The sequence below is a fragment of the Neophocaena asiaeorientalis genome, unplaced genomic scaffold (genome assembly GCF_003031525.2).
Source record: "Neophocaena asiaeorientalis asiaeorientalis breed wild unplaced genomic scaffold, Neophocaena_asiaeorientalis_V1.1 scaffold170, whole genome shotgun sequence".
NCBI lineage: Eukaryota > Metazoa > Chordata > Mammalia > Artiodactyla > Phocoenidae > Neophocaena > Neophocaena asiaeorientalis.
Genome location: NW_020172463.1, coordinates 330370 through 353451, shown reverse-complemented (window position 1 = coordinate 353451; position 23082 = coordinate 330370). Strand labels below are relative to the sequence as shown.

Genomic DNA, 23082 nt, shown 5'->3' with positions numbered 1-23082 from the left:
GAACCTATCTACCGAGAAGATTCGCCTCTCCTTGCCAACCACTTGGAGCCATCAGTCCGAACCCGTCGAGACATAAGCATTCCAGTTCTACAGGAACTAGATTGTTAGAGAAAAAGCAAGTCATCTCACTGTGGAACAGTCAACCCAGTTAGGTGAGAGCGCTGACAACTTTATTCTATGGGAGAAACCATGGGGAACGCCCTTGACTTCTTAGGCGCTGGGATTGGTCACGAGGCATCTGAAACCACAAATTCTTTCTTCTAGTTTTGACCATGTCATTAAATGGAAGAATGCCCCAGGCATCTGTTGCTAGGACAGGTGTTTGGTGTTTGTAATTGGGCACATGTCCTAGTGATACATAGACCAGTACAGATCCTTTTTCTTTTCAGGGTGTCATTCCATTTTATAAGGCAACTCAGATCTGGTAGTAGGCATTGTTTCCCATTTACCTGGAGACTTCTGTTCGATCCAATTTAAGTAATATTGTCAAACCCTTAAATAAACCTTTGCTTATTGAAGTTTTCTAAGTTATATTAAATTATATTTGGGGCTTTGTTATTTCACTGTTGACTAGAGCTGTAGTTTGCAATTGTGGAAGAGTATAAGCCAAAGTGGTTCCATGGGGGTTTCTCATCAGGGACAGTTCTTACTGAATTAAGGAGCATGCCATATCAAAGAAATTTCAAACCTTTCTGAAATGGACACGAGATGCTATGTATCAGATACTCACAGGACGACCTCCACATGGTCCAAAGCCCATTGATCATGACCTGTTCCATTGTGGCGTGGCTGCCACCAGCGCAATAAAACTCCTTTCATCCGTGCCTCCCTGGGTCACAGATAGAAGGACAGAGAGATTAAACACTAGAACACAGAGAACCTTCTGGTAGGTGACTTCCAGACTTCAACTACAATAGTCTAATCTTAATCAACATAACTTTGGGTATGGAATTTAGATTTGCTCAGGTCATAGTGGCAGCATCAAGTTTTATTGGCTACTCAAGGATTTGCAATCCTTCTACATCTCTCTCCCTTCTTCCCCTTGCTCCACTAGTACCTGGAAGAGTCACATCTTTAGTCAACAAATGTGACGTGCCTTCTATGTGATGGGCACCGTACTAGACGCTGGGGTACCATGCCAGGCAAAACTGACTAAGCTGCCTATCCTCAGCAAATTTTTAAACCGGTGTACCCAGCAGAAGATTAAAAATGTTGTTTCCTAAACGACTAGAAACAGTGGTTACTGGGAGGGAAATATGCACAACGCACCCTTGAATTTAACTGCTTTTCTCTCTTCCCTCTCGACCTTATCCTGGCTCCCAGTTGTGCCTGTTGTCGTAACAGAAAACGGTAACACAACTCTGGAGGTCTGGATTAGTCTTGGTTCTGCCACCACCTACTTTTGCGGCGTTGGTTCAGTAACTTCACCAAACACTGTTTATTGTTAGGATCATGTGTGACACCATGCTTTTGCTCTCTGACCGCTTACAGGGGGACGTTGTAGGACACCCTCTGAGCCTGTGTGAAGTCCTTCGGCTGGTGCTGCGCGATGACGTGCCAGGTGATCCCGTTGTTGACGCTGTACTGCAGCAGCACGGCCTTGTCCACGGAGTGGGGGCCACTCAGGTCGCTGTTGCAGCTGTCTGTCTGCGACGTACTCCCAATTTGCAAAACAAACATGATTTTGCTGAACAAACACAGGGGAAACCATGTGTAAACAAAAGTCAGGAAGTATTCAAGGAGTTATACGTTCTACTTTTTTTATCTTTCTCGTTCCTAAAGTCCATAATTTTCACGTTCATAATATAGTAAAAATAGAAGCATCCAGTCTTATGACTAAGTCACATAAATAACAAAATTTATTGAACTTATCTTTTACATCATACATATGAAAAATAAGCCCAGAAGGCTGGTGCTCTACACAGTGAAAATCTTGACTTTCAAAGATCTTTTTTCTTCTTATGATATTAGAAACCTTGTTAGAGTATTTCTCCTGAAACACCTTCTGTTCTCTGCAAAGTGATATGGGCCAAATAGGCAGCTGAGGACATGGAGAGGACAAGAAATAAAACCACAGTATTTATGCTACATGCTTTTTACAAATAGCTTCAAGCTGGACAGAATCTGGACACGGATAAATCATCACGTTTATTTTAGGAAAGGATGTCTGGAGATCAGAGCAGAGGGAAAACTGAGTTAGACACACAGGCTCTGGACAATATCTGCTATCGTGTTTGACGTGTCCTTTTGTTTTTCACAGGCATCCTTGCCCTTAAAAGATACAGCTTTTAAACATAGGAAATCTATCCTCGTAAGATTCCTAGTGATTAACAGGTAGTCAAATAAAGAGCCTGACTTAAACTGGTAAATGCATTATTTCAATGCATTAATCAATTTAAAGCAGTTACTTGCATGACATGGTGTGCAGTCATTAACTAAGTGGCTAGTTGTAGCTATATATGGGGTCAAGGAAGACATCAGGTTGATCTAGATGATGTACATCTTTTTTGGTAGGAAAAAAATTGGGGATGGGCGGACACAACAACTTCTGGTATCTATGGTTAGTTATATGGTTACTCTACAGGAATTAATTTTTTAATATTTTTATTGTTTATCATATCGAAGGCCCCCCAACCTGCCTTTCTGCCTCTGAAAATACGTTACTAATATTAAGCTTCAAGCAAACATCTACATTCCCACTAACCCAACATTTAATTCTCAAAAATACTCACGCACTTTTCAGCATTCAGTGAGTAGTCTAGTACTTTGCAACCTTTATAAAGCCTTGGAATCTCTTCTTGAATTACACAGACAATAAGCTATTTTTGCTCTGGCTAAGGTGGTAGAGCTGGGAAGGGCAGGTGGGGAAGGAACCCTCTTGGGTCTCTTTTTCTCTGTCCTCTCTATTCTGCATTACCGTGCAGCTCATAAAGCATGTGAACTTTTAAAGTTCCCAGCCATCCAGCCATCGGTCCTCCACTTCCTTTTATAGCTACATATGCTAAATACAGGAATATGTATGTTTGCATTACTACGAATCTTCTTCACATTCACATTTATATTTACATGCTTGCATATGTTCCATATTAAATTATCTATATAGATTATTCATAACCAATTATTTATTCTTGTCAACTTTATTGAGATACAACTGGCCTCTAACATTGTATAAGTTCACGGTGTTCAACATGTTGATGTGATACACTTATCCATTTCTTATATTTGGCCATTTCTCCAGGCTTATGCCTATGTTACCAACACTCAGCCAGTGTGTGTGAAGAGATACAAGGTAATTCTACACTAAATTTAAGCAAAGCATAATTCTGAGTTGTGAAAACATATAATGCTTTTTCATACCAAATTCAGATGATATTTAGGTTTCCACTGCTTAGTGACACCTGTGCCATGAAGTTCATGATCATGGCTAACAGCAGACAATGAGGCGCTTGTGACTGATTCTATGTCTGGACTACAACCTGGGAGTTGTATTACCTTGCTCGAGTGAGATCCAGAGGTTTGGTGGCAGCTTGCCTTATTTGACAGCCGTTAAAATAGAGTGAGTCTCCATGGGCATAGGGTGCCAGCTGCCCACAGCCACTTCCTATCACTCCACCTTGAATAGTCTCCCAGTTTGCCTCAGTGACTCTTGCGGACTCAAAATTATCTTTAATGTAACTGGGAAGATCATGACTGAAAACAGAGCAATCATCTCCTAAAGGGAAAGGAAGAGTTGCAAAAATTAGCTGGAACAAGCAGAATCATCAAAGATTAAGAACAAGCATTCAATTTCAGATTTATTGTAAGAATGACAAAATACCAAGCAGATACAGACTCCCAGAAGTACATGTTTCTCTTTTATTTCAGTTGACTTGTGTTGCTGAAAAATACCATTATCTTTGAGTCAATGTTTACTAAGATATGTAGGGGCTAATGTGCTTATTTCTTGTATAAGCCCATTGTTAAAAAACTACAGCATCTGGCTGGGCCTGTATGTTTACCAATGACATATCTCCAGAGGGTGATCTCACCCCGGCATTAGAGACAACCTAATTTCTGGTCCCCTAGTGTGATTTTGTAGCAGAAAATAAGTCATGTTCTTGTTCTCCTTCTAGCTCTTATATATGATGATTCCTGACAGCAGAGTCTATATTTTGTTCATTGTTGGATCCCAGCACCTAGCACAATATTGAGCACATATAAAATATTCCATCATGAAGCTGGGATAAATACATGAATAAAAAACTGGAAGTGTCTCTCAGAGACCACAGATCTGAAATATGGGCATTTAAGGAAGGTGCTACTTTAGCTAATGTGTACGTCTTCGCATTTCTCCTTCATTGCAACAGCACAACTTTTCTCAACGTGTACAATAGTTCAAAATCAAAAGGTCATAGCTCTGTTGGATCAGAGAAGAGGGCACATTCCAGACACCTAGGACTCCTTGTGAGACACTTGATTTGTTCCTTTGCCTAAAGTTCAAACTCTCCAGCTAATATACAAACAGACCCAGGTGGTCTCAGCGGTAATGAGACCAGGGGAAAAAGTTGGCAGCTAAGTAATTTCTAACCTCAGAGATGTGCAGCGGTCTACATTTACCATACTCATTTCACTTGGAGGCAAGGAAGTAGCATCCACCAAGAAATCTAAATGGATTCTACTCAATTCAAATCTATGGGTTCTTCCATTGTACCCTTGGGGAAGCTATATAATTTGGTCCTCTTTGGATAACTCTCTCAGCTCTGAGAGACAGCAAGGCTGACTGGAAAGGACAACTTGAGTTCTGGTCTTCTTACTGACATGTACTTGCTATGTGACCTTAGGCAAGTCACTTAACCTCCCTGAGCCTCAGATTCTTTACCTGTAAAGTGGGAATGATGATATTAACCATAGCTAATTTATGGGGAATATCATAAATACTAAATGACTCTGCTGAATGTATTGGTGGATACTGTGTAAATGGTAAAGGATGAGGCAGTGTAAGGATTCACTCAGAAAAGATTTACTGTGCATTGCTATTAGGCTCCAAGGGTATAATGGTAATTGGATAGAGTGAACTTTGTAACATAGAGGCTGAAACCTATGAGAAACATTGCATCAAAAGAAAGCAGGGCTGCAGGCCTTCAAACAGGCTGACACAGCAATCTCCTGTTAGGAGTTGACTGAATACTCTGCCCCAAATACACAGTTAGCCTCTGGAAATTCAAGCAGTGAAAGTATGTTTTTCTGAGTCATGAAGGTTTTTTCGTATGTGACAGAGTGACCTGGGAAACAGAACATCTTGAATTGTCGGCTCCATCTTGGGAGGACAGTGGCTGCTCCTTTCCCGGTCCAGGGAGAAGGAATATTGGTCCAGTATCTAGGGACAGGCAGCCAGGCCAGGCAGAAGAGAGGTCCAGAGTGGAAGTCAAGTGTGAAAGGTAGGGGTTGGAGCAGGGAGTTATACAGAAGTTGGAGAACGTGAGGTACTATAGAATATCCTGGGAGGATAAAATCTGCATTTTTAAAAATTCAAGGAACATAGCATAAAATTAACCTTGGTAATTCATTCCAGAGGTAAATATCTATGTGATCAAAGAGTGTATCATCTATCTCAAATCCCTCAGGCCAGAGTTTCTATCCATTTCCTAGCAGCCTTTGCACACATGTTGAGATGAGAACTCCACGGTCTCCTGTGTCAAGAACGACAAAATGGGATTCTGACCTTGGAAACTTTCATCGCAGATGCAGATGGCGCCGGTGGTGCAGTACCCGTGCCCACTGCAGAGCTTGGGGCAAGCCTCTCCAATGTACACGTGGTCAATTGCCCAGCTCTGCTTCTCCGTTTCTTCGCCCTTCTGGATCCAGCGAAACTGGGTTGCACTGAAAGTCCCACAGAGAGCAGAAGGGATTCAGGAGGCTGTTATTTTCCATGGCTACGTCCAGCATCCAGCCTCTGGGAATGGGGGCTATTTCTAAGAAAAGGGCTTCCCAAACTTCTCCCCGAAGCATCCAATTGGTGGAGGTGAGTGAATGTGTACCCCTCACATTCTAGGAGTATGTACCCCAAAAGCCCTGAAAATTTTACGTGAATTTCCTATTCTGTTCCGTAATAAACCTATTTTTCCTGTAGTGGTGTATCATTTTCAAATCTTTGAGGAAAATAAATGCTGCTCTAGGAAGACTGTGCTCCATTATATTTACCCTGCAGCTTTGCGTAACCCAACCAGCCTGGCATAACCCAGAGGGCACTGATTCTGGGAGGAGCAGCACAGCCTTTGGGGGCACAGAACACCGGGGCAGATATGGTGCCAAGTCCAAGTCTCTGGGCATTTGTGACTCTGGGCCTGTGATTGAGTTTGGTGTGTGCTGTGGTATTTAATCAAAAGAAAATCTGACATGTATGAATCATTTACAAACAAGATCCTATTTCTTCTTGGGACATGCAATTGCCATTTAGGGGCGTGGGTTGGTGAGAGGAGGGGGAGATGAGGGGTAAGGGTACTAGGGCTGCAACTAAAAGTCTAGCCTCATTTTATCAGTTGCTCTCGCCTCATTGTATGTGCTCTGCCGAGACAGGCAGGTGATTCCACCAAGTTGACCTTAGTATGCAACCTACCTGGAGGAGACATGGTCAGGCAGCTGAATGGTGATTCTCTTCCAGCTGGAGCTGTTGACAGCATTGTAGATGGTGGCTTCATGGAACTGGAAGGGGGAGCAGCCAATGCTGTTTGAAGAGGAAGGAAGGCATTGGGTCTGAACGAGCTGCCAGGAGTCGGACCTGCAGAAACCAAAAAGGCTGCATTAGACAGCTCTTCAGAGAAATACATGACATGTCTTATGTCAAGGGAATGCTTTAGGGCTGGGTTAAATTAAGACATTTTAATGTAACTTTCCTATTTCCTATATATATTTATAATTACAGATAATAAAAAGAAAAATTGAAAACTATCTCGTATGAGATAGATCCTAACTCTTTCCAGGCACATTAATATACTCACAGATGACAGAATAAAATGATGGCAGGAACAGAGTGGCATTCTAGCGACTTCCTCCCACTGATATTGTTACAAGAACTACACCTGGAGTCGACTGACAAAGTTCTCTATCTACCCAAACTTTCTCACTATAATTCATTTTTCAAAGTGGTGGTGAGAGGCAGGCCTGCCAGCACCAACAAGGCAACCTTCCTCTGTCAGACTGATGCTCGGTACTGCTACTATGCTTTAGGAGGTGTGACTGTAGCTAAAGCATGTTCAGACCTTTCATTGATCCATATTTTTATTAGGGTTGGCTGAGAACAAGCAACGTGAATAAAAGAGGGTTCTACTTTGAGGACAAACTTAGTGTCTCACTTAACTTACAATGTAAAGTTTGTTGGCTGCCGTGTAATATAACATTGATTTTTCTTGGTTTGCAGGAAAAATTTGAAAATAAGATACGTGTGTGAATTTTATACAAATGAAATTTTTACATGTATACACAGGAACTGCCACTTTTAATACATAAGAATGCTCCCCTGTAAGCAGCTGCCTTAAAAACAGACAAACATTTGAATTGTGTATTCTTGTTTGGAGGAAATGTAAAACATTGTTTCACAAACCTTGCATCCTTAGTGTACTCCAACATTACGGAATGAAGGTCACCACAAGAAGTAGCTTCACAACCCACCACAATCTAAAACAAGCAAACAATTGATATGTGTCAGGCTAGATTAAATAATACCTCTCATTAATTAGAAATCCCATCTCTGTTCATTATGACTCTGAAAAGTAATCAAGAAGTATTCAGAGAAGCTTTTAAAGAGCAGCCTGCCAGGACACTAAGAATACATTCTTTGGACCTTTGTTAAAGTCATGCCATTTTGCAAGGAGACGAGAATTAAGTTTAAAAAAATACTATTTCTATTTACTTAATTAGTATAACATATTAATCATAAATTTGGGGAAGATAAATTGGTCAAAAGGAAAGCAGTATTTGGAGAATTAAAGGAAGGAAACAAAGTATCATTGGTTCAAAACATTTTCATTGATATCCTATCTTCATTGATGCTACCATTAAATTTTTATTTGAAATGAAAAATAGCAATTTTTAATTACTTAATATTTATTCCTAGTCTTTTTCCATTTCCATGTGAATAAAAGCATTCCATATTATGTGCAATTAAATGCTTGAATCATCAATAATGCATAAATGTTAGAAAAATTTGGTGATTCAAATTTGAGTTCTAATCATCTACTCAATCAATAAGTCCTATTTCAGCGCTGATAGTAGGGAAGGTTAATGCTAATAACTTTAGACTATACGCTTATTCATAAAACAACCCTGGTTTCAGAGATAGAATACAAAGTATATTCCAATAGTGGAAATGGAAACCAGAACACATACAATTAAAATGCTGTGGTGCTTCACAGGAAGGAGAGATTGAATCTTATTAAGTAGGTTACAAAATAGTTCATCAGAAGTGGGAGATCTAAATTATTCCAACTACAAAAAGAAAAGATAATTGTGTGACGTGATAGAGGTGCTAATTATCACTATTGTGGCAATCATATTCCAATATATAAATGTATCAAATCAACATGTTGTATACCCTAAATTTACACAATGCTATATGTCAAATATATTTCAATTAAAAAAATAGAAAAGAATTCATCAGGTAGAGTGTATGTGAACTGTCCCTGAAGAATGGGAAGAGTCTGAGAGGCAGAGACGGGAGAAAGACATTTGGGTGGGAAAGCACTGTGGCATGTCTGGAGTGCAGCGTGTGGTGTGTTTTGGTCTAAGTGTAGAGTATGTGGAATATTGGTGGAGGAGGTTGGAAAGATTGGTTGAGTTTGACAGACCATGAGTTGTAGTCAAAGGTGTTTGATCTTAATTTGGTAGGCAGTGGGGAGTCATTAAGGGTTAATGAGCAGTGGAATGATGGGGTCAAAGCTGTGCTTTGTAAGAATCAATCTAACTGTGCTGTTGAAGACTGGTGGGAGTGGAGAGAGATTAGAAAGGAAAGGACTACTCAATGGCCTACTCATTTAATTAGGGCCAGAATAAAGGTGGTAATAGTGCAAACAGAGGAGATGGGATGGGTGCCAGGAACACTGGGAATTAGAATTAAAAGGATGTAGTAACTGATTGGATGTGAAAAGTGAAAAGTCGAAGACTAAATTAAAATTTAGAGCCAGTGAATAGGTGACAGGCAGTACCATCAAGAGAAATACGAAAATCAGAAAGAGAAGTGGGCATGGGGCAGGAAGATATGAAGTTCACTGTTAGACATGTTGAGTTGAGGTGCCATTAAGACAAAGGTGTAGAAATGTACACAGGCTATTAAAAGTACTGAATTGACTGTTGATGGGCCAGTCAAGGTTGGATATGCAGATTTGGGAGTTGCTCTTAAAGATGTGATATTTGAAGCCAGAGGATGAGTGAAGTTTCCAAAGGTGAGAATGTCTGTGAAGAGAGAAGAAAGCCAGGGAGAAGTACGAAGAAATGCTGATATTTACCAGGTTGAGGGAAGAAGAGGAACCAAAAAGGAGACAGATGTGGATATCAAGAAGGTAAGAGGAGAAGCAGCAGAGAACCCAGAAGCCAATAGCAAAGAGAATTTCACGAGCTGGAGAAGACAAGGAAAAGAGTGCCAAATAGTACAAAGAAAAGGAAAAATGAGGAATGGGTGAAAGCTGAAAGCTGTTATGGATATGGTGTTTAGAAAGTTTAGGGTGACTTTATTTTTTAATTTTTTAAACTTTTTATTTTATATTGGAGTGTAGCCGATTAACAATGTTGTTTCAGGCACACAGCAAAGCAACTCAGCCACACATATACCCGTAACCATTCTATGGTGACTGTAAAAATGCAGATTTAGTGACCCTTTAATCATTAAATTTCTGGGGACAAGCTTTTTTTTTTTTAAGGAACAAATTGACTTGGCTAGAGAAAATTTCAGTCTCTTCAGTTCTGGGTTGATAGAGGCAGCAAAAGAGGAGGTTCTAACCAACTTAATCAAAAAATGCTCTGATGTGAGCCTGGTAGAGGGAAAGCCTTAAGGGACGTGGCTCGGAATTAGGGGTGGTGTAACACTGGACATGCCCTTGAGCATCCTTCATATCACTAAGTTAAAGAAAGTCCTGAGGGAGTGGTAGCATTTGGGGGGCTTGCCTCACCCTACAGTCTCTGAAGGAGAGTTTAATACAGAGCTGAGGAAACCAGAAAATTTGTTTGTTTGTTTTTTCATCATATCTCTAGGAATTTTTCATCTTGCAAAACTGAAACCCTACACATAATAAGTCTTCATTTTCCCCTTCTCCCAGCTGTGAATACACTTTTATTATACTGATAAGGATTCTTACTATTAATTGTGATTATAGCACATCTTTTTAAATAAGGGTATTAGAACTGATCTGTCTCTTTAAAATGATCTAGTAATAAACTGCATTTCTGTAATGCCCCTTTTTAGTGTGCTCTTCAGTGAGAAAGACATTAATTGATATTGCTTTATCTTTCTCTCTAATTGTCTATTAATTACCTCCTATGCCTTCCCTTCCATTCTTCTATATGAATAAAATATGCAATTATAAGAACTGAGAGTCCTTTTCAAATATTTGAGGATTTGGGAAGTTCCAATTGGGCTAATGTACAGGTTCGTTTCTGGAAGTCAGAGACAAAAGAAAAATGGAAAGACATAATGAAAAAGGATAGATAAAGAAGCAAAGTGGGGCTTCCCTGGTGGCGCAGGGGTTGAGAGTCTGCCTGCCGATGCAGGGGACACGGGTTCGTGCCCCGGTCCGGGAAGATCCCACATGCCGTGGAGTGGCTGGGCCCGTGAGCCATGGCCGCTGAGCCTGCGCGTCCGGAGCCTGTGCTCCGCAACGGGAGAGGCCACAACAGTGAGAGGCCCGCGTACCGCAAAAAAAAAAAAAAAAAAAAAAAGAAGCAAAGTGGCTTGATGTATGAAATAGGCATAAAGAGAAAGTGTTAGAGAAATGGAGGAGAGAGACAGACAGAAAGGGACAGAGACAAAGAACCTAATAGGCAGATGTGCCTGTTTGAGCTTTTTATTTCCAAGTTTGGAAACGTGAACTCAAGATTACAATCTGAGATACAATACAGTTACATTTCTTGCTATGTCCCAATATACTTAGATTTTAACCTGTGTTCAAATAATCCTACAAGATAAAGGTCTTTGTGAAAGATAACTTCTCTTGTTGATAAAGTCTCTTTTAATGAATGAGATCAATCATTTCCTTGGAGTTGTTCAAATAAGTATTCTCTCTATACCCCCTCCCCGCAATGTAATGCAGACTCTGGAAGAGCCGCTTCCCCTTACTTTAAACTGCATCATGTATCCTGGCTGTATAATGAGTTCTCTGGAGGAGAGTGCATTGTGAGTCTTGTCCTTCTTTTTATTTGGCCAGTAGAGGTGGAAGGATGGATTGCCACAGAATCCTGCTGTCCTCACTGCATTAGGGTAAAAACTCCAGTTTTCTTCATGGGAAGTGCCTTCTGTTAAGGTAAATTGGAAGCAATATGGCATGTTATTCTCTTGAATTAATTGGTTTAGTGTTGAACTACTTGAATGTCTATGCTCTAGCTCTTTGCTTACTCTTTAAGATTGACTTTTATTTTATTTAATTGGTATAATATACAAATCCAAGATGAGAAATCACATCTAGAAAAGATTATTAAATGCTAGAACAATGATTACTCAACTTTTAAAATGTAATTGCTAGACCGGTAACTTTCCCCACTGCAAAATTTTTCCTGGTATACTTTCAAACCAATACAATGTGTATCTCTGCACAGAAATTCCTAAAGAAACAGAAATTATTTTGGGCTACTGAAATTTCAAATTATACTTAGAGTGAGACATTTTGTCTTTAATGAGATTTATTAAAGTCTTAGTTGACATTTCAACATAAATTCTTAGTTGACATTTCAACAAGCAGCCAACCTTGAAGATGTATAAACTATTGTGCAAAATAATAGCTAACATTCGTTGATCAGTAAATATGTGCTAGGAACTCATCTAAAGGCTTTTCATATAGTAACTCATGTAAAGACATAAGCAGACAAAAGACTCACAGAAAAGATTGTTCAATGTCTTGTTTCTTACCATCATCAAAAGTGTCGACCAGTTGACTGGGATTGATTTCTGCTCCGCCAATCAAAATGTTGTCTAGTGCCCACTGAGCACGCTCTACCCCGGAGACCACAAGTCCATTGCTGATCACAAAAGGCTGCCACCAGCGAAGTCGAGTTGTGTTGGTGAGGGCATCCTCGGGAAGAAGGATGTAGTCGTGTCTGACAGAAATGTATTTCTGATAATCCATCTCATGGAGCAAAGTCCAAGTAATTCCTATAACGCAAATACACCAAAAAAGTAACATATCTGGAAAAAACACCACAAACCACCAGTATACTGCAGTTACCGTAAATTTCCCAAAGAAATCTTCAGCCAGATAATGAGAACTGATTTCACTGACTTTAATGTAAGTGTTCTCCACTTATACATATTGCTTCAAAATGAGGCTGATGATATACGGGGAAAAAGGGTATTCAGAAATACTTGGCCACAAATAGAAACACTTAAGTAAAAATTATATACTTTCTGCTTCTAAAATTTTGTTCTTGATTCCTATATGCATTATTTCTAATAATGAGAAACACCCATGTTTTGCATGTTTCTGGACAAGAACTCCTAGTATTTTTAAATATAGCTATTATAATTCTATGCAATTTGTGATTTGTTGGACGAATATGAAGCTTCTGTCATCAACTGATAAGAGAGTAGGTGGAATGTTTACGTTACTTAAGAAAACACTTTTTGAATACCCTAAAATACTTCAGGGTCATCTATTTATCTGCCAGTTATTAAGAATGATACCTATCTGATAAAGCTGATTTTCTAAAGACCTCATGGTACTACTGGCCTGGTTTCAGCTACTTCAGAATAATGAAACAGAATCTTGTTAAAAGTGTGACAGACTCACGAACTGACTATCTTTTTTCACAACTAATGACGTTTTCTTGTAGCTCTTCTATAGCATTTATTACATGCTTGTTCACATAAAAGCTTTTTAAAACACTTTAAAATGTTTTTAAAATTATCTTTTACTTGGAAGACCAAGCAAAAATTTATTTCTTAATTGTATCATTTATAATCAAGCTTCAGCTAAGCATCGTGATTATTTTCTTTATTCATAAAGTTTGGAGTTTATTTTTTTTAATGTGATTTCTCTCTTGTCCCTTTTTGGGCAGATTTTGTATAACACAGAAGTCACACATATATAGAACGTGTAATGCAACTAAGGTCTGTAGCTTTCTCTTTGTGGCTTTCACTATTTGCACTGCCAGGTCAGCAAAGCTTTGCAGGGACTTTGCTGAGGGGCACTGGATGGAATGTGGCAATCTGCTCCAGGGCGTGGCTTTCACCCCCAAAACGTGCCTCCATCGGTAGAGTAGTCCAACAGCACGCCTTCCTTCCGGCAGATGGGCCGATGGCAGGAGGTCATGTTATTCTCACTACCGATGCGCCCCCAGTATTGCAGGAATCTGAACGCAAGCACATATTATCCGTCAGAACAGTTAATTAGAACAAATTGTCTACTCAAGTCCTGGATAACAGCTTCTTCCACACGCGTTCTGGTTCGGGGGCCAACTTACTAAGTTGTGACAAAAATAACAAAAAATTGACTTACTTTGCCCCTCTGAGATCTAAATCTTGGGTAATAGCTTGTCTCACTGTGGATCCCCCAAAATAGAGTGCAGTGTCCTCTGCAAGAACCCCACACTCAGTACAAGTACTTCCACCTTCCAAGGACATCCATAAATCAGGCTTGATTTCTTCACTGTCAAAGCGTTCCTTCAGGAAAGTCTGGAAAAAATTAAGTGGAATGTATTTAAAAATAACAATTTTAAAGAATAATTATGGAATAGTTAAGACAATACAGAATTACATCTTGGACTTGAAAAGAATTAGAGCTGATTTCAAATGCTTTTCCAAAAGATATTAAAAGAAACCCAACAGGATACATCCATAGTATTCTTTTCCATCACATATTGAAGATCATTTAAACTGCTTAAATAATGTTTAATAATTGGAATTTAAAATCTAGAATCTTAAAATAAAACAATTGTAAAGTTGAGTATAGTAATACTCGTACTGGTAAAACGTTACTTACGCATGTACTCTCAAAATATACTTACTTATTTATATATTATATAAAAATACTTTTGTACTTTATTTTGTTTCTATGAAACATGAACAAAAATTGAAAATTTAAAGGAGTAAGATAAAATAAAACAGTTTTAGCACTTTCCCCCCAATATTCCCTGATTATCTTGTTCTCCCTGGTAGTACATGCCCCCGACCTTGGAGATTGATTTAGGAATCCAGAACCCTTAAACCTAATACGTATTTTTAAAGTTTCCATACAAAGGATTTATTGACTGGGGGCCCCAAAGAATGTGGTTATAAATTATTAGTCTCACTCTTTTTTTTTTTTTTTTTTAATTTTTAAATTTTTGCGGTACGCGGGCCTCTCACTGTTGTGGCCTCTCCCGTTGCGGAGCACAGGCTCCGGACGCGCAGGCTCAGTGGCCATGGCTCCCGGGCCCAGCCGCTCCGGCATGTGGGATCTTCCCGGACCGGGGCACGAACCCGTGTCCCCTGCATTGGCAGGCGGACTCTCAGCCACTGCGCCACCAGGGAAGCCCCTAGTCTCACTCTTAAGTTGGTTCTTGATGCGTGGTCCGCAATGAGAGTACATGCTTCCTTCAGGGGCTTTAACATTACCTTCAGAGTGTGAGTCAAGTAGCAATTTGGCCCAGAGTATCCCGGATCACAGATGCACTGTTCCTTTAAGCAGTCCCCATGGCCTCTGCAGTTGTCCAAGCATTCAGGGCCCAGGTAGAAATTGTCAATTGCCCACTGAGTATCTGAGTGCTTCTGATAGAACCTAAACCTTACAGGACTATTGGCAACACAAGAGCAAAGGAGTGAAGAACAAAAGTTAACTTTACTCAGGTCCATTTTCCTGCGTGTATATTCAGTAGTCAAGAGAAAAAACATTTAAATCATTCTGACAAGATGAAATGGGTTAATAAAAGATGTCTTCAGAGTACCACTATCTTTCTAGAAATGGAAGTTTAAAGCCAGTTCAATTTACATTTTAAAATACGTGAGTAAACTTGTAAAAAAAACCCCACCAAAACCACAGTGGAATCTCTATCTCAAGCAAAAGGAACAATTAAAAATGCAAATCCGTAACTATCATAAATCAGGTGGCTTATGAACTGGAGTCCAGTGGCTGTGACACAATTTCGATTCATTAATCGTATTCCTGAAATTGTACAGAAGGTGAATCAATCCTTTGACAGAGCCTTGTCAGCATACACACGGCCCTCAGGTGGCTGGGAAACAGCAACTTCTGAATTCCTCAAAGATAATGAATATTCTCAGAGTAACTGTGCTAATTAGAAAACAATTTTGAAAGGGTTATATATTAAAGGAAAATTTCCCTGAGATTTCAATTTCATCATTGCTCTTCTCTGTCTTCTGGGGAAAATACAAGCCTCATAATTAACCTTATATTAAAATATGCCACCCTATTTTGGTGGAAAGAGTTCACAGTGCATGAGGGAACATTCTGGGACAATGTGAATGTTCTGTATCTTGTTTCATGTGGTGGTTACGTGGGTTATACAATGGGAAGAACTCACTGTGAGGAACAATTAAAATGTGTTCATTTTACTGAGTGTAAATTATACCTCATTATAAAAAACAGAGTAAAGACAGGAGGGGGAAACGAGGAAATGAGGTTGTGGTGGCTCCCCAGCATCCATTTCAGCACAGATGAGTCATATGAGATAATCACTGTAATATAATGCCCCTCACTATTGACGGAGTCAGGAACGGGCATTCTTGAACTAATTTGTACCAATGGGATGCAAGGAGGCACTTGCTCCAGCTCTGTTAGAAAGAAAAGCGACTCTCTCTCTCTCTCTCTCTCATTGGACACAGGTAAGGATACACTGTGCTCCAGCTTTCTGGAAGTCATCTATGTTCACGAGGAGAACCAGCCTGAAGACTGAGTGTGACATCCATGTGTGGACAGTGGAGCGAAGAGTAAGAGTAAGAAATAACAATGTCCTTGAAGACACTGTTGAGCTTGTCAATCAACCAATCCTAGAGTCCACTTATCTTTGGGTTATTTTTCATTATAGATATAATACATTTCATCTTCAACTGAGCCAAATTTAATTTGAATTTGAATGGAGTTTTCTGTTACCTGCAGCTGAAAGTATCCTGATTGTTTTCTAGCATGTTAATTGACTAAGCCCTTTAGATTTGTAGCAGAAAACTGTGAGTGGTCATGTAATAAATGATCTCTAAGGGACTTTTTTTTTTTTTGCCATGTGTAAGCACCTTATTCAAAGGATCTATATGTTCTGGTCCTATATCCTAACTCTGTTTTACAAGAAGGTTCTTCATTTAGCCAGAAACTGTGATTCATATGGTAGAAGTATACCTGTCATCTTCATTAATGTATCTTTCCTCCTAACTTTATAGTTGAAGGGAAATTTAAAAAAATATATTTATTTATTTGGCTGCACCGGGTCTTAGCTGCAGCATGTGGCATCTTTGGAAATTTTTTGTAATTGCCTAAATTAACTTACCCACATACTTTTCAAAAAACAGTTCAATCATCTTGGCTCACTACTGCTCCAGGCTAATTACTTTTCACTGCAGGTGCAGAACATAATGCTTTGATAAGAAAAAAATGAAACCTACCTACAAACTGCATTTGTACAAATAGCATGAAGAGTTAGGATTTGTACAAATAGCATGATGAGTTAGGTTTTGTTCTTGGCTCTATCATGGATTGACAAGGCAGTAATGTGGAAAGCGTATGATGTACAGTGGACCACAATTTACAAGGTAGCATACGTGTTTTCAACTGGCTCCAAGGCCATCACTATTGCTCTGTCCCCATTTTCAGACACTGAGGTATGGAAAACAGAAGGGCCTGTCAAGGCCTATCTTGACAAGTCTGAGGATTACGATTTGAGGTCTCCTTAAATTAGCTCATCATGGAGGTCACCAGTTAGAGAACCTTTAGAGTTAGGGAGGAAGAGAGCATTTCATCCACAATTACACAATACTTTCAGGCTGACCACAGTGTCCCTAAACCTATTTCTAGTGCTTGGAACTAGGCTTTATTTTAATTTTCTACTTACTTTCCAACTAAACTTTCAGGAAGTGGGTAGGTGATCCTTTTCCATCCTTTAGTTGGAAAGAATACAGATGGCTGAGAAACACTTCCAGAGCATTTTGGGTCTGCAGGTAAGCACTGAGGGACCAGATAACTCCAGCTCACGCCGAAGTCAGTAGAGTACTGCACGTGAATTTGATTCTGGGTGACTTTTTCAGATACTTTACATCCAACAGAGATCTAACAAACGGAAATGCAAGATTATTAAGGTATTAAAACCATATTACATGTTTCTGCTCTAAAGACTTGGTAGCAAGAAAGTTGCTGATCACTGACAGACAACCACATCTGTCCTGTATTTTCAGGTTCATTACTTGCTCTGCTGATAGACGGCGGAGTTGACATGATTGTCCAAGGTGACAAACTATAGAAAGTGCCACATATATTGTGCAGGGAGTTTGGAGAGAAGCTGAAATCTGCGCTTCTGCCATGGCTGGCTGATTGCCTTGGTATGCCTGGGCCTACTCTTACAAATTGTTGTTTGTTGTGCTAATGGGCTGGCACTTCTGTTTGGCAGAATGCTGACCAAGAAGGATTACTAACAGCTTTACCAACTTGACTGTTTTGTTATACAATTTATGACTCTCAATAAATCACTTTTAACAACAAGTAAGATGCAATGAAGTAATTACAGAAGGTACTTTCAACCCTAACCATTTGTTGATGGAGATAGTCATAATGCAACATTTGTTGCTAATACAGTGGGATTGAGGTAGACAGAATAAATTGATTGAAAGAAAATCTTGGCCAAAATTGATGTTGGCATTAATGCTAATCATGCCTTTGTTTTCTATAATTTTCTTTCTCCAGAAACACTGAAATGCTTTTGTAAAGAAAGTAGGTATATAAAAAAAAGTAGGTATAACCGCAATAGCTTTAATCTTCTCTTAAAGGAAGAAAATTGCCTAAATCATATAATGATTTAGACTCAGGGAATTGAAATCAGTATCCTACATTTTATTTATCAATATTTTGCTCTATCAGTATTTAATCCCAGACAGAAACACGTTTACTCTTATGTAAGTTTCATCTTGAAATAGTTCAAAAATAAAATACTTTTAAACATTAAGTTATATATAGTTGGGATGTATTGATATATTATCTTGATATTAAATTTCATTTTTCAAAGTATGTATTAAGTCAATAAAGTATTGTATGATCGTTGTCTCCACAATTTTTTTCATTTTTATATTGCTGGTGTATGGCTATTTATGTAATTGAGGTCATCACATTTTCACCTTGAATTGCATGATCCAGCCTTCAGTGGGGGTCAGGTCATGGGTCACTGCATACACTTCTCTTCCATCGTGACTACCACAAATCATGACACCATCAGGGGAGTCACAGAATCTTTCTACTGTACAATCATCATGGAATAGCCAGTGCTCATTTACTTAAAAAAAGAAGAACAAAAATTTTATGACAGATTTATGACAAAAATACTTTGAAACAAATTTTCACTTTAGGCAACATCTAGAATTATGTTAAGTAGAAATCTCTCTTATTACATACCATCCATAGACAAAACACTAATGTAAGCACATCGTTTTAGGAACATGGATACTGAGAGATTGAGATATATCAAGTATCCAATACTAGCTAAGTCTACATTTAGAAAGAAAGAGTATATTGTATGTGTTACAGATGAAACGCAGAGGAAAATATATACCCATTTCTTTTTTCTGACAGGTGTTTAACTTTTTAGGCAGAATCTAAAGAAAGAGGAAGATTTTTAGTAACATGATAGAGGAAGATTTTTAGTAACATGATAGCCAAGTGAGTTAGCTATTTCTACTCAAATTTTGGTAGTACCTTCTGGGCAATTAAAAAAATTGTAATAGTAAAACTCATAGAACCAGAGAGTAGAATAGTGGAAGGGGGAAATGGGGACTTGTCAGTCAAAGGGCACAAAGTTTCAGTAATGCAAGGCTGAATAAGTTCAAGAGATCTACTGTACAACATGGGGCCTACAGTTAACAATTCTGCATTTCATACTTAAAAATTTGCTAAGAGAGATCTTAATGTTAAGTGCTCTTACCATAACAGAAAAATCAATATTAAAAAAGGGGAGGGGCAGGAGGAAACTTTTGGAGGTGATCGATAAATTATGGCCTTTATTGTGGTGACAGTTTCATGGGTGAACACTTATCTCCAAACTCATCAAATTGTATACATTAAATATCTAAAGCTTTTTGTACATCAATTATACCTCAATAAAGTGATTTTTTAAAAAAAGCTTCTAGGAGTCTAAGGAAAATTTAAGCAGCAAGGCTATGATCTGATCAGTGTAGAATAATCCTATTCTCCCTCTCTCTCAAACACACACACACACACACACGTGTGTGCGTGAGCACACATTCGTGTCCGTCAAAATTCCCTTTCCCTTTCGGACGAGGTGGTTTGTTTTTTTTTTAAAATAAATTTACTTATTTAATTAATTTATTTTTGGCTGTGTTGGGTCTTCGCTGCTGGGCGCGGGCTTTCTCTAGTTGCGGCGAGCGGGGGCTACTCTCCGTTGCGGTGCACGGGCCTCTCATTGCAGTGGCTTCCCCTGGCACAGAGCACAGGCTCTAGGCACGCGGGCTGCAGCAGTTGTGGCACGCGGGCTCAGCAGCCGTGGTGCACGGGCTTAGTTGCTCCGCGGCATGTGGGGTCCTCCCAGACCAGGGCACGAACCCGTGTCCCCTGCATTGGCAGGCGGATTCCCAACCACTGCACCACCAAGGAAGCCCAGAAGAGGTGTTTGAACATAATGATTTTATCCCAGAAAGGTTAGAAATGAAACATATCTGTAAATCTCATCTAATTCATGATACACTTTGATTTCATAGGTCCAACGTTTCCCTGGCAGTTTCCTGGTTAGCTCCAGCATTCACAGTGAAGATGAATGGGTGCAACTGGAGGCTTGGGTTACTGTGCAAATCACAGAGTTGGCTGGCCTCAGAAGAGTCAGAGAAGAGACCAAACAATTTAACTGGAATTGAGACTTCACTAGTGTTGTGTCTTTTTGATTTTGTCTGAGCATAACATATGTCTGTAGAACAAGCAGTTTATCTCCAGGACTCAAATGGCTACCACAATGTCATTATCTGTTAAGTTTTCATTCCATGGGATTTGGAGCTACATTTGATTCAAGAATCAAAAGGCACAGAAATTTGAATTCCAGTAAGAATACCCTGAGTTTATTCTGGGGTACGTATTTTATTTTATGCTAGAACTCTGCAATCCTGATGAAAAAGGGCTTACATTAATCAGCTAACACCAATCTCTTCCATAATATAATAAACTACTTATATAAGTAGATATTACACTTTCTAGGAGCACCGTCTTTGCAAGACAAGCAGGAGCTTAATTGTACATCAAGAATTAGTCTAAAGTAAAAATCACTATTTTAGGTACTTGAAAAATACGTATTTGCTTTTATTCGTACAGAAGTTGTACTAAAATTATTCACTGATCATAAACTCACTTATGTAAACCATTACATAGGGAAAAATAAATGAGTACTTTAGCAAAGTTCTGAATCAGATCTATGTAAGTCTTCTCAATAACCTTCTTGAAAGAGTAAGACTACTTGGTAGTGGTGAAGAACATTTTAAGCTTTTTCTATTTAAAAGGGTGATTTTTATTAAATATCTGCAGTTATACCACTGTGACATGTGAAATACTAATAAATAAATTAATAAGAATAATTAATCTAAATATTCAATGTTTAAATGATAAAAATTATAACGGAATATTATACAGCTATTAAAATTATATTTTCAAAGATACTTAAGGACAAGAGGAAATGGTAAGGATTTAATTCTAAATGAAAAAAGCAGGCTACAAATATGTATAATTTAAGATTATAATTTTGTTAAAAATACGATTATAGGGCTTCCCTGGTGGCGCAGTGGTTGAGAGTCCGCCTGCCGATGCAGGGGACACGGGTTCGTGCCCCGGTCTGGGAGGATCCCACATGCCGCAGAGCCGCTAAGCCTGCATGTCTGGAGCCTGTGCTCCGCAACGGGAGAGGCCACAACAGTGAGAGGCCCACGTACAGCAAAAAAAATACGATTATATAGAGGTATAGAAAAAAAGACTCTAAGAAAAATATCAAAATATTGATGATGGTTATCCTCTGGGTGATTTTCATTTTCATCTTCATGATTTTCTGTATTTTCTTAATTTCATACTTTGAACATGTGTTGCTTTTAAAATAAAACACTAATAATTAATAATTAAATATTTTAAGTTATTAAAATTCCTCACATTTCAACTGTCTTCAGCATAGATTTCATTCCTCCAGAAGGTTCTTATCAGTCTTATTATTGTAAAATACAATCAGATTGTCCTTTCTATGCAAGAGGCTAGTGCAGAGTTGGATATGGCACAGTCCCACTGTCTGATGAATCTATAGTGGTACAGTATATCTGTTCGATAGCACTTGCAGTGTTGATACGATATGTGTAATTAAACATCACTACTTCACCTGAAGATACCACGTTTTATGTAGTATAACCAAGTATGTGGTGTGACAAAGCCATATCCTTAATATACGACACCACTTAAAAAAAGGTGACCAGAATAGTGTCACGAAATGAAAAGAAGTCGTTAAGAATAAGAACAGCATGGAGAGATCCTTGACAGTTCACTGGGACACTGTGATACTCCTATCAGGAATGAAGAATAACAAGCATGACCTTGGACACTTCTGAAAACATGAAATACCATCACAAACGCATCTGACGTGCAGCAAAACAAAACACTTGTCCTTGGAGAATAAAGCAAATGTCCAAAAAATGTTGGCTTTCTAACCAAAATAAAAAACAAGAAACGTAGAAATGAAAATTTTTAAAAAGAAAATTACCCTATTAATAAAATTATTGAATACTATTAAAACAAACTTGCTGGCTTGACCGAAAGAAAAGATTTAGTTACAATGTAAACCAGGAAGGTTGAGAGAAGCAAAAGGGTGACACCCTTTTCACTGTTTCTGTACCACTTGAGAGTCTGTAAAAGGTTCCACATTCCACTTTTTGGAAAAGACCCAAATGGATTTTCATTTAGCATCAGTGAAAAATTTACCTGCAGTTTTGTCCTCCATAAACATGTCGAAAGCAATTCTTCCCACAGGGCCAGCGTCCGAGGGTGAACGCTCATGCTGGGGCACTGGGGCGCTGCTGAATGTGTCCAGCATGACGGTCCTCTGGTCGGCAGATCCTGAGATGAGGACGTTGTCAATGGCCCAGTCGTTCTGGTCCAGGCCATCGTGTCTCGGCTGCCACCAGCGAAAACGAGTAGCAATCTCTTTAGCGTCAGAGGGGAGAAGGATATTCACGAATCTGAAGAAAATGATGGTTGGGGTGGGGGGGAAAGTCTCGTCAAATATCTCATGCGAGGAAGGGATGTGCAAGCAGAGATAAGATATTACATGTCACATGGAGGATGAGGAGAGGACGTTAGCTAAAATCGTTTTTAAAAACCACGATAAATTGTCTTAATTTTACGAAGTCTCACAAATCACTAAATTGGGGAAACAGAATGTGAACAAATTCAAGCATTCTGGAACTACCCCCTTGCTCTAACTGTCCCTGGGCAGGACTGAGAGGGACCCTACAGTTTTATGCTGGCCTAGAGACCCTCCAGATCGGTAGGCATAGGGTATACGCACTTTGGTAGACCAATACTGACTTTTTTCCTGCCACTCAGGGGTTGGTTTCATCTGTTTCCTTCCCCTGCCACCTTGATTTTATTCCACTCCCATGTGTGCCAGAAATTTGCTTGGAATTTGGACACTAGATTGTGGCAGGACATTTGGGTTCTCAGCCTGAGAGTACCAGGATATATG

The 23082-nt window shown here is 39.2% G+C and overlaps 1 protein-coding gene across 1 annotated transcript in view; it reads right to left on the bottom strand.

Annotated features, from left to right (window-relative positions):
* The window catches only part of RELN (reelin), a 360093-nt gene that overhangs the window by 9982 nt on the left and 327029 nt on the right, over positions 1-23082 (bottom strand). The window contains exons 48-61 of the mRNA XM_024738082.1: positions 22320-22576; positions 18488-18642; positions 17215-17429; positions 14771-14948; positions 13674-13849; positions 13421-13527; positions 12089-12331; positions 11303-11478; positions 7580-7653; positions 6596-6757; positions 5702-5859; positions 3493-3712; positions 1490-1687; positions 731-829 (exon numbers count right to left, since the gene is read on the bottom strand). Of these exons, the coding sequence (XP_024593850.1) occupies positions 731-829; positions 1490-1687; positions 3493-3712; positions 5702-5859; positions 6596-6757; positions 7580-7653; positions 11303-11478; positions 12089-12331; positions 13421-13527; positions 13674-13849; positions 14771-14948; positions 17215-17429; positions 18488-18642; positions 22320-22576 (2418 nt within the window). The remainder of the gene's footprint in view (positions 1-730; positions 830-1489; positions 1688-3492; positions 3713-5701; positions 5860-6595; positions 6758-7579; positions 7654-11302; positions 11479-12088; positions 12332-13420; positions 13528-13673; positions 13850-14770; positions 14949-17214; positions 17430-18487; positions 18643-22319; positions 22577-23082) is intronic.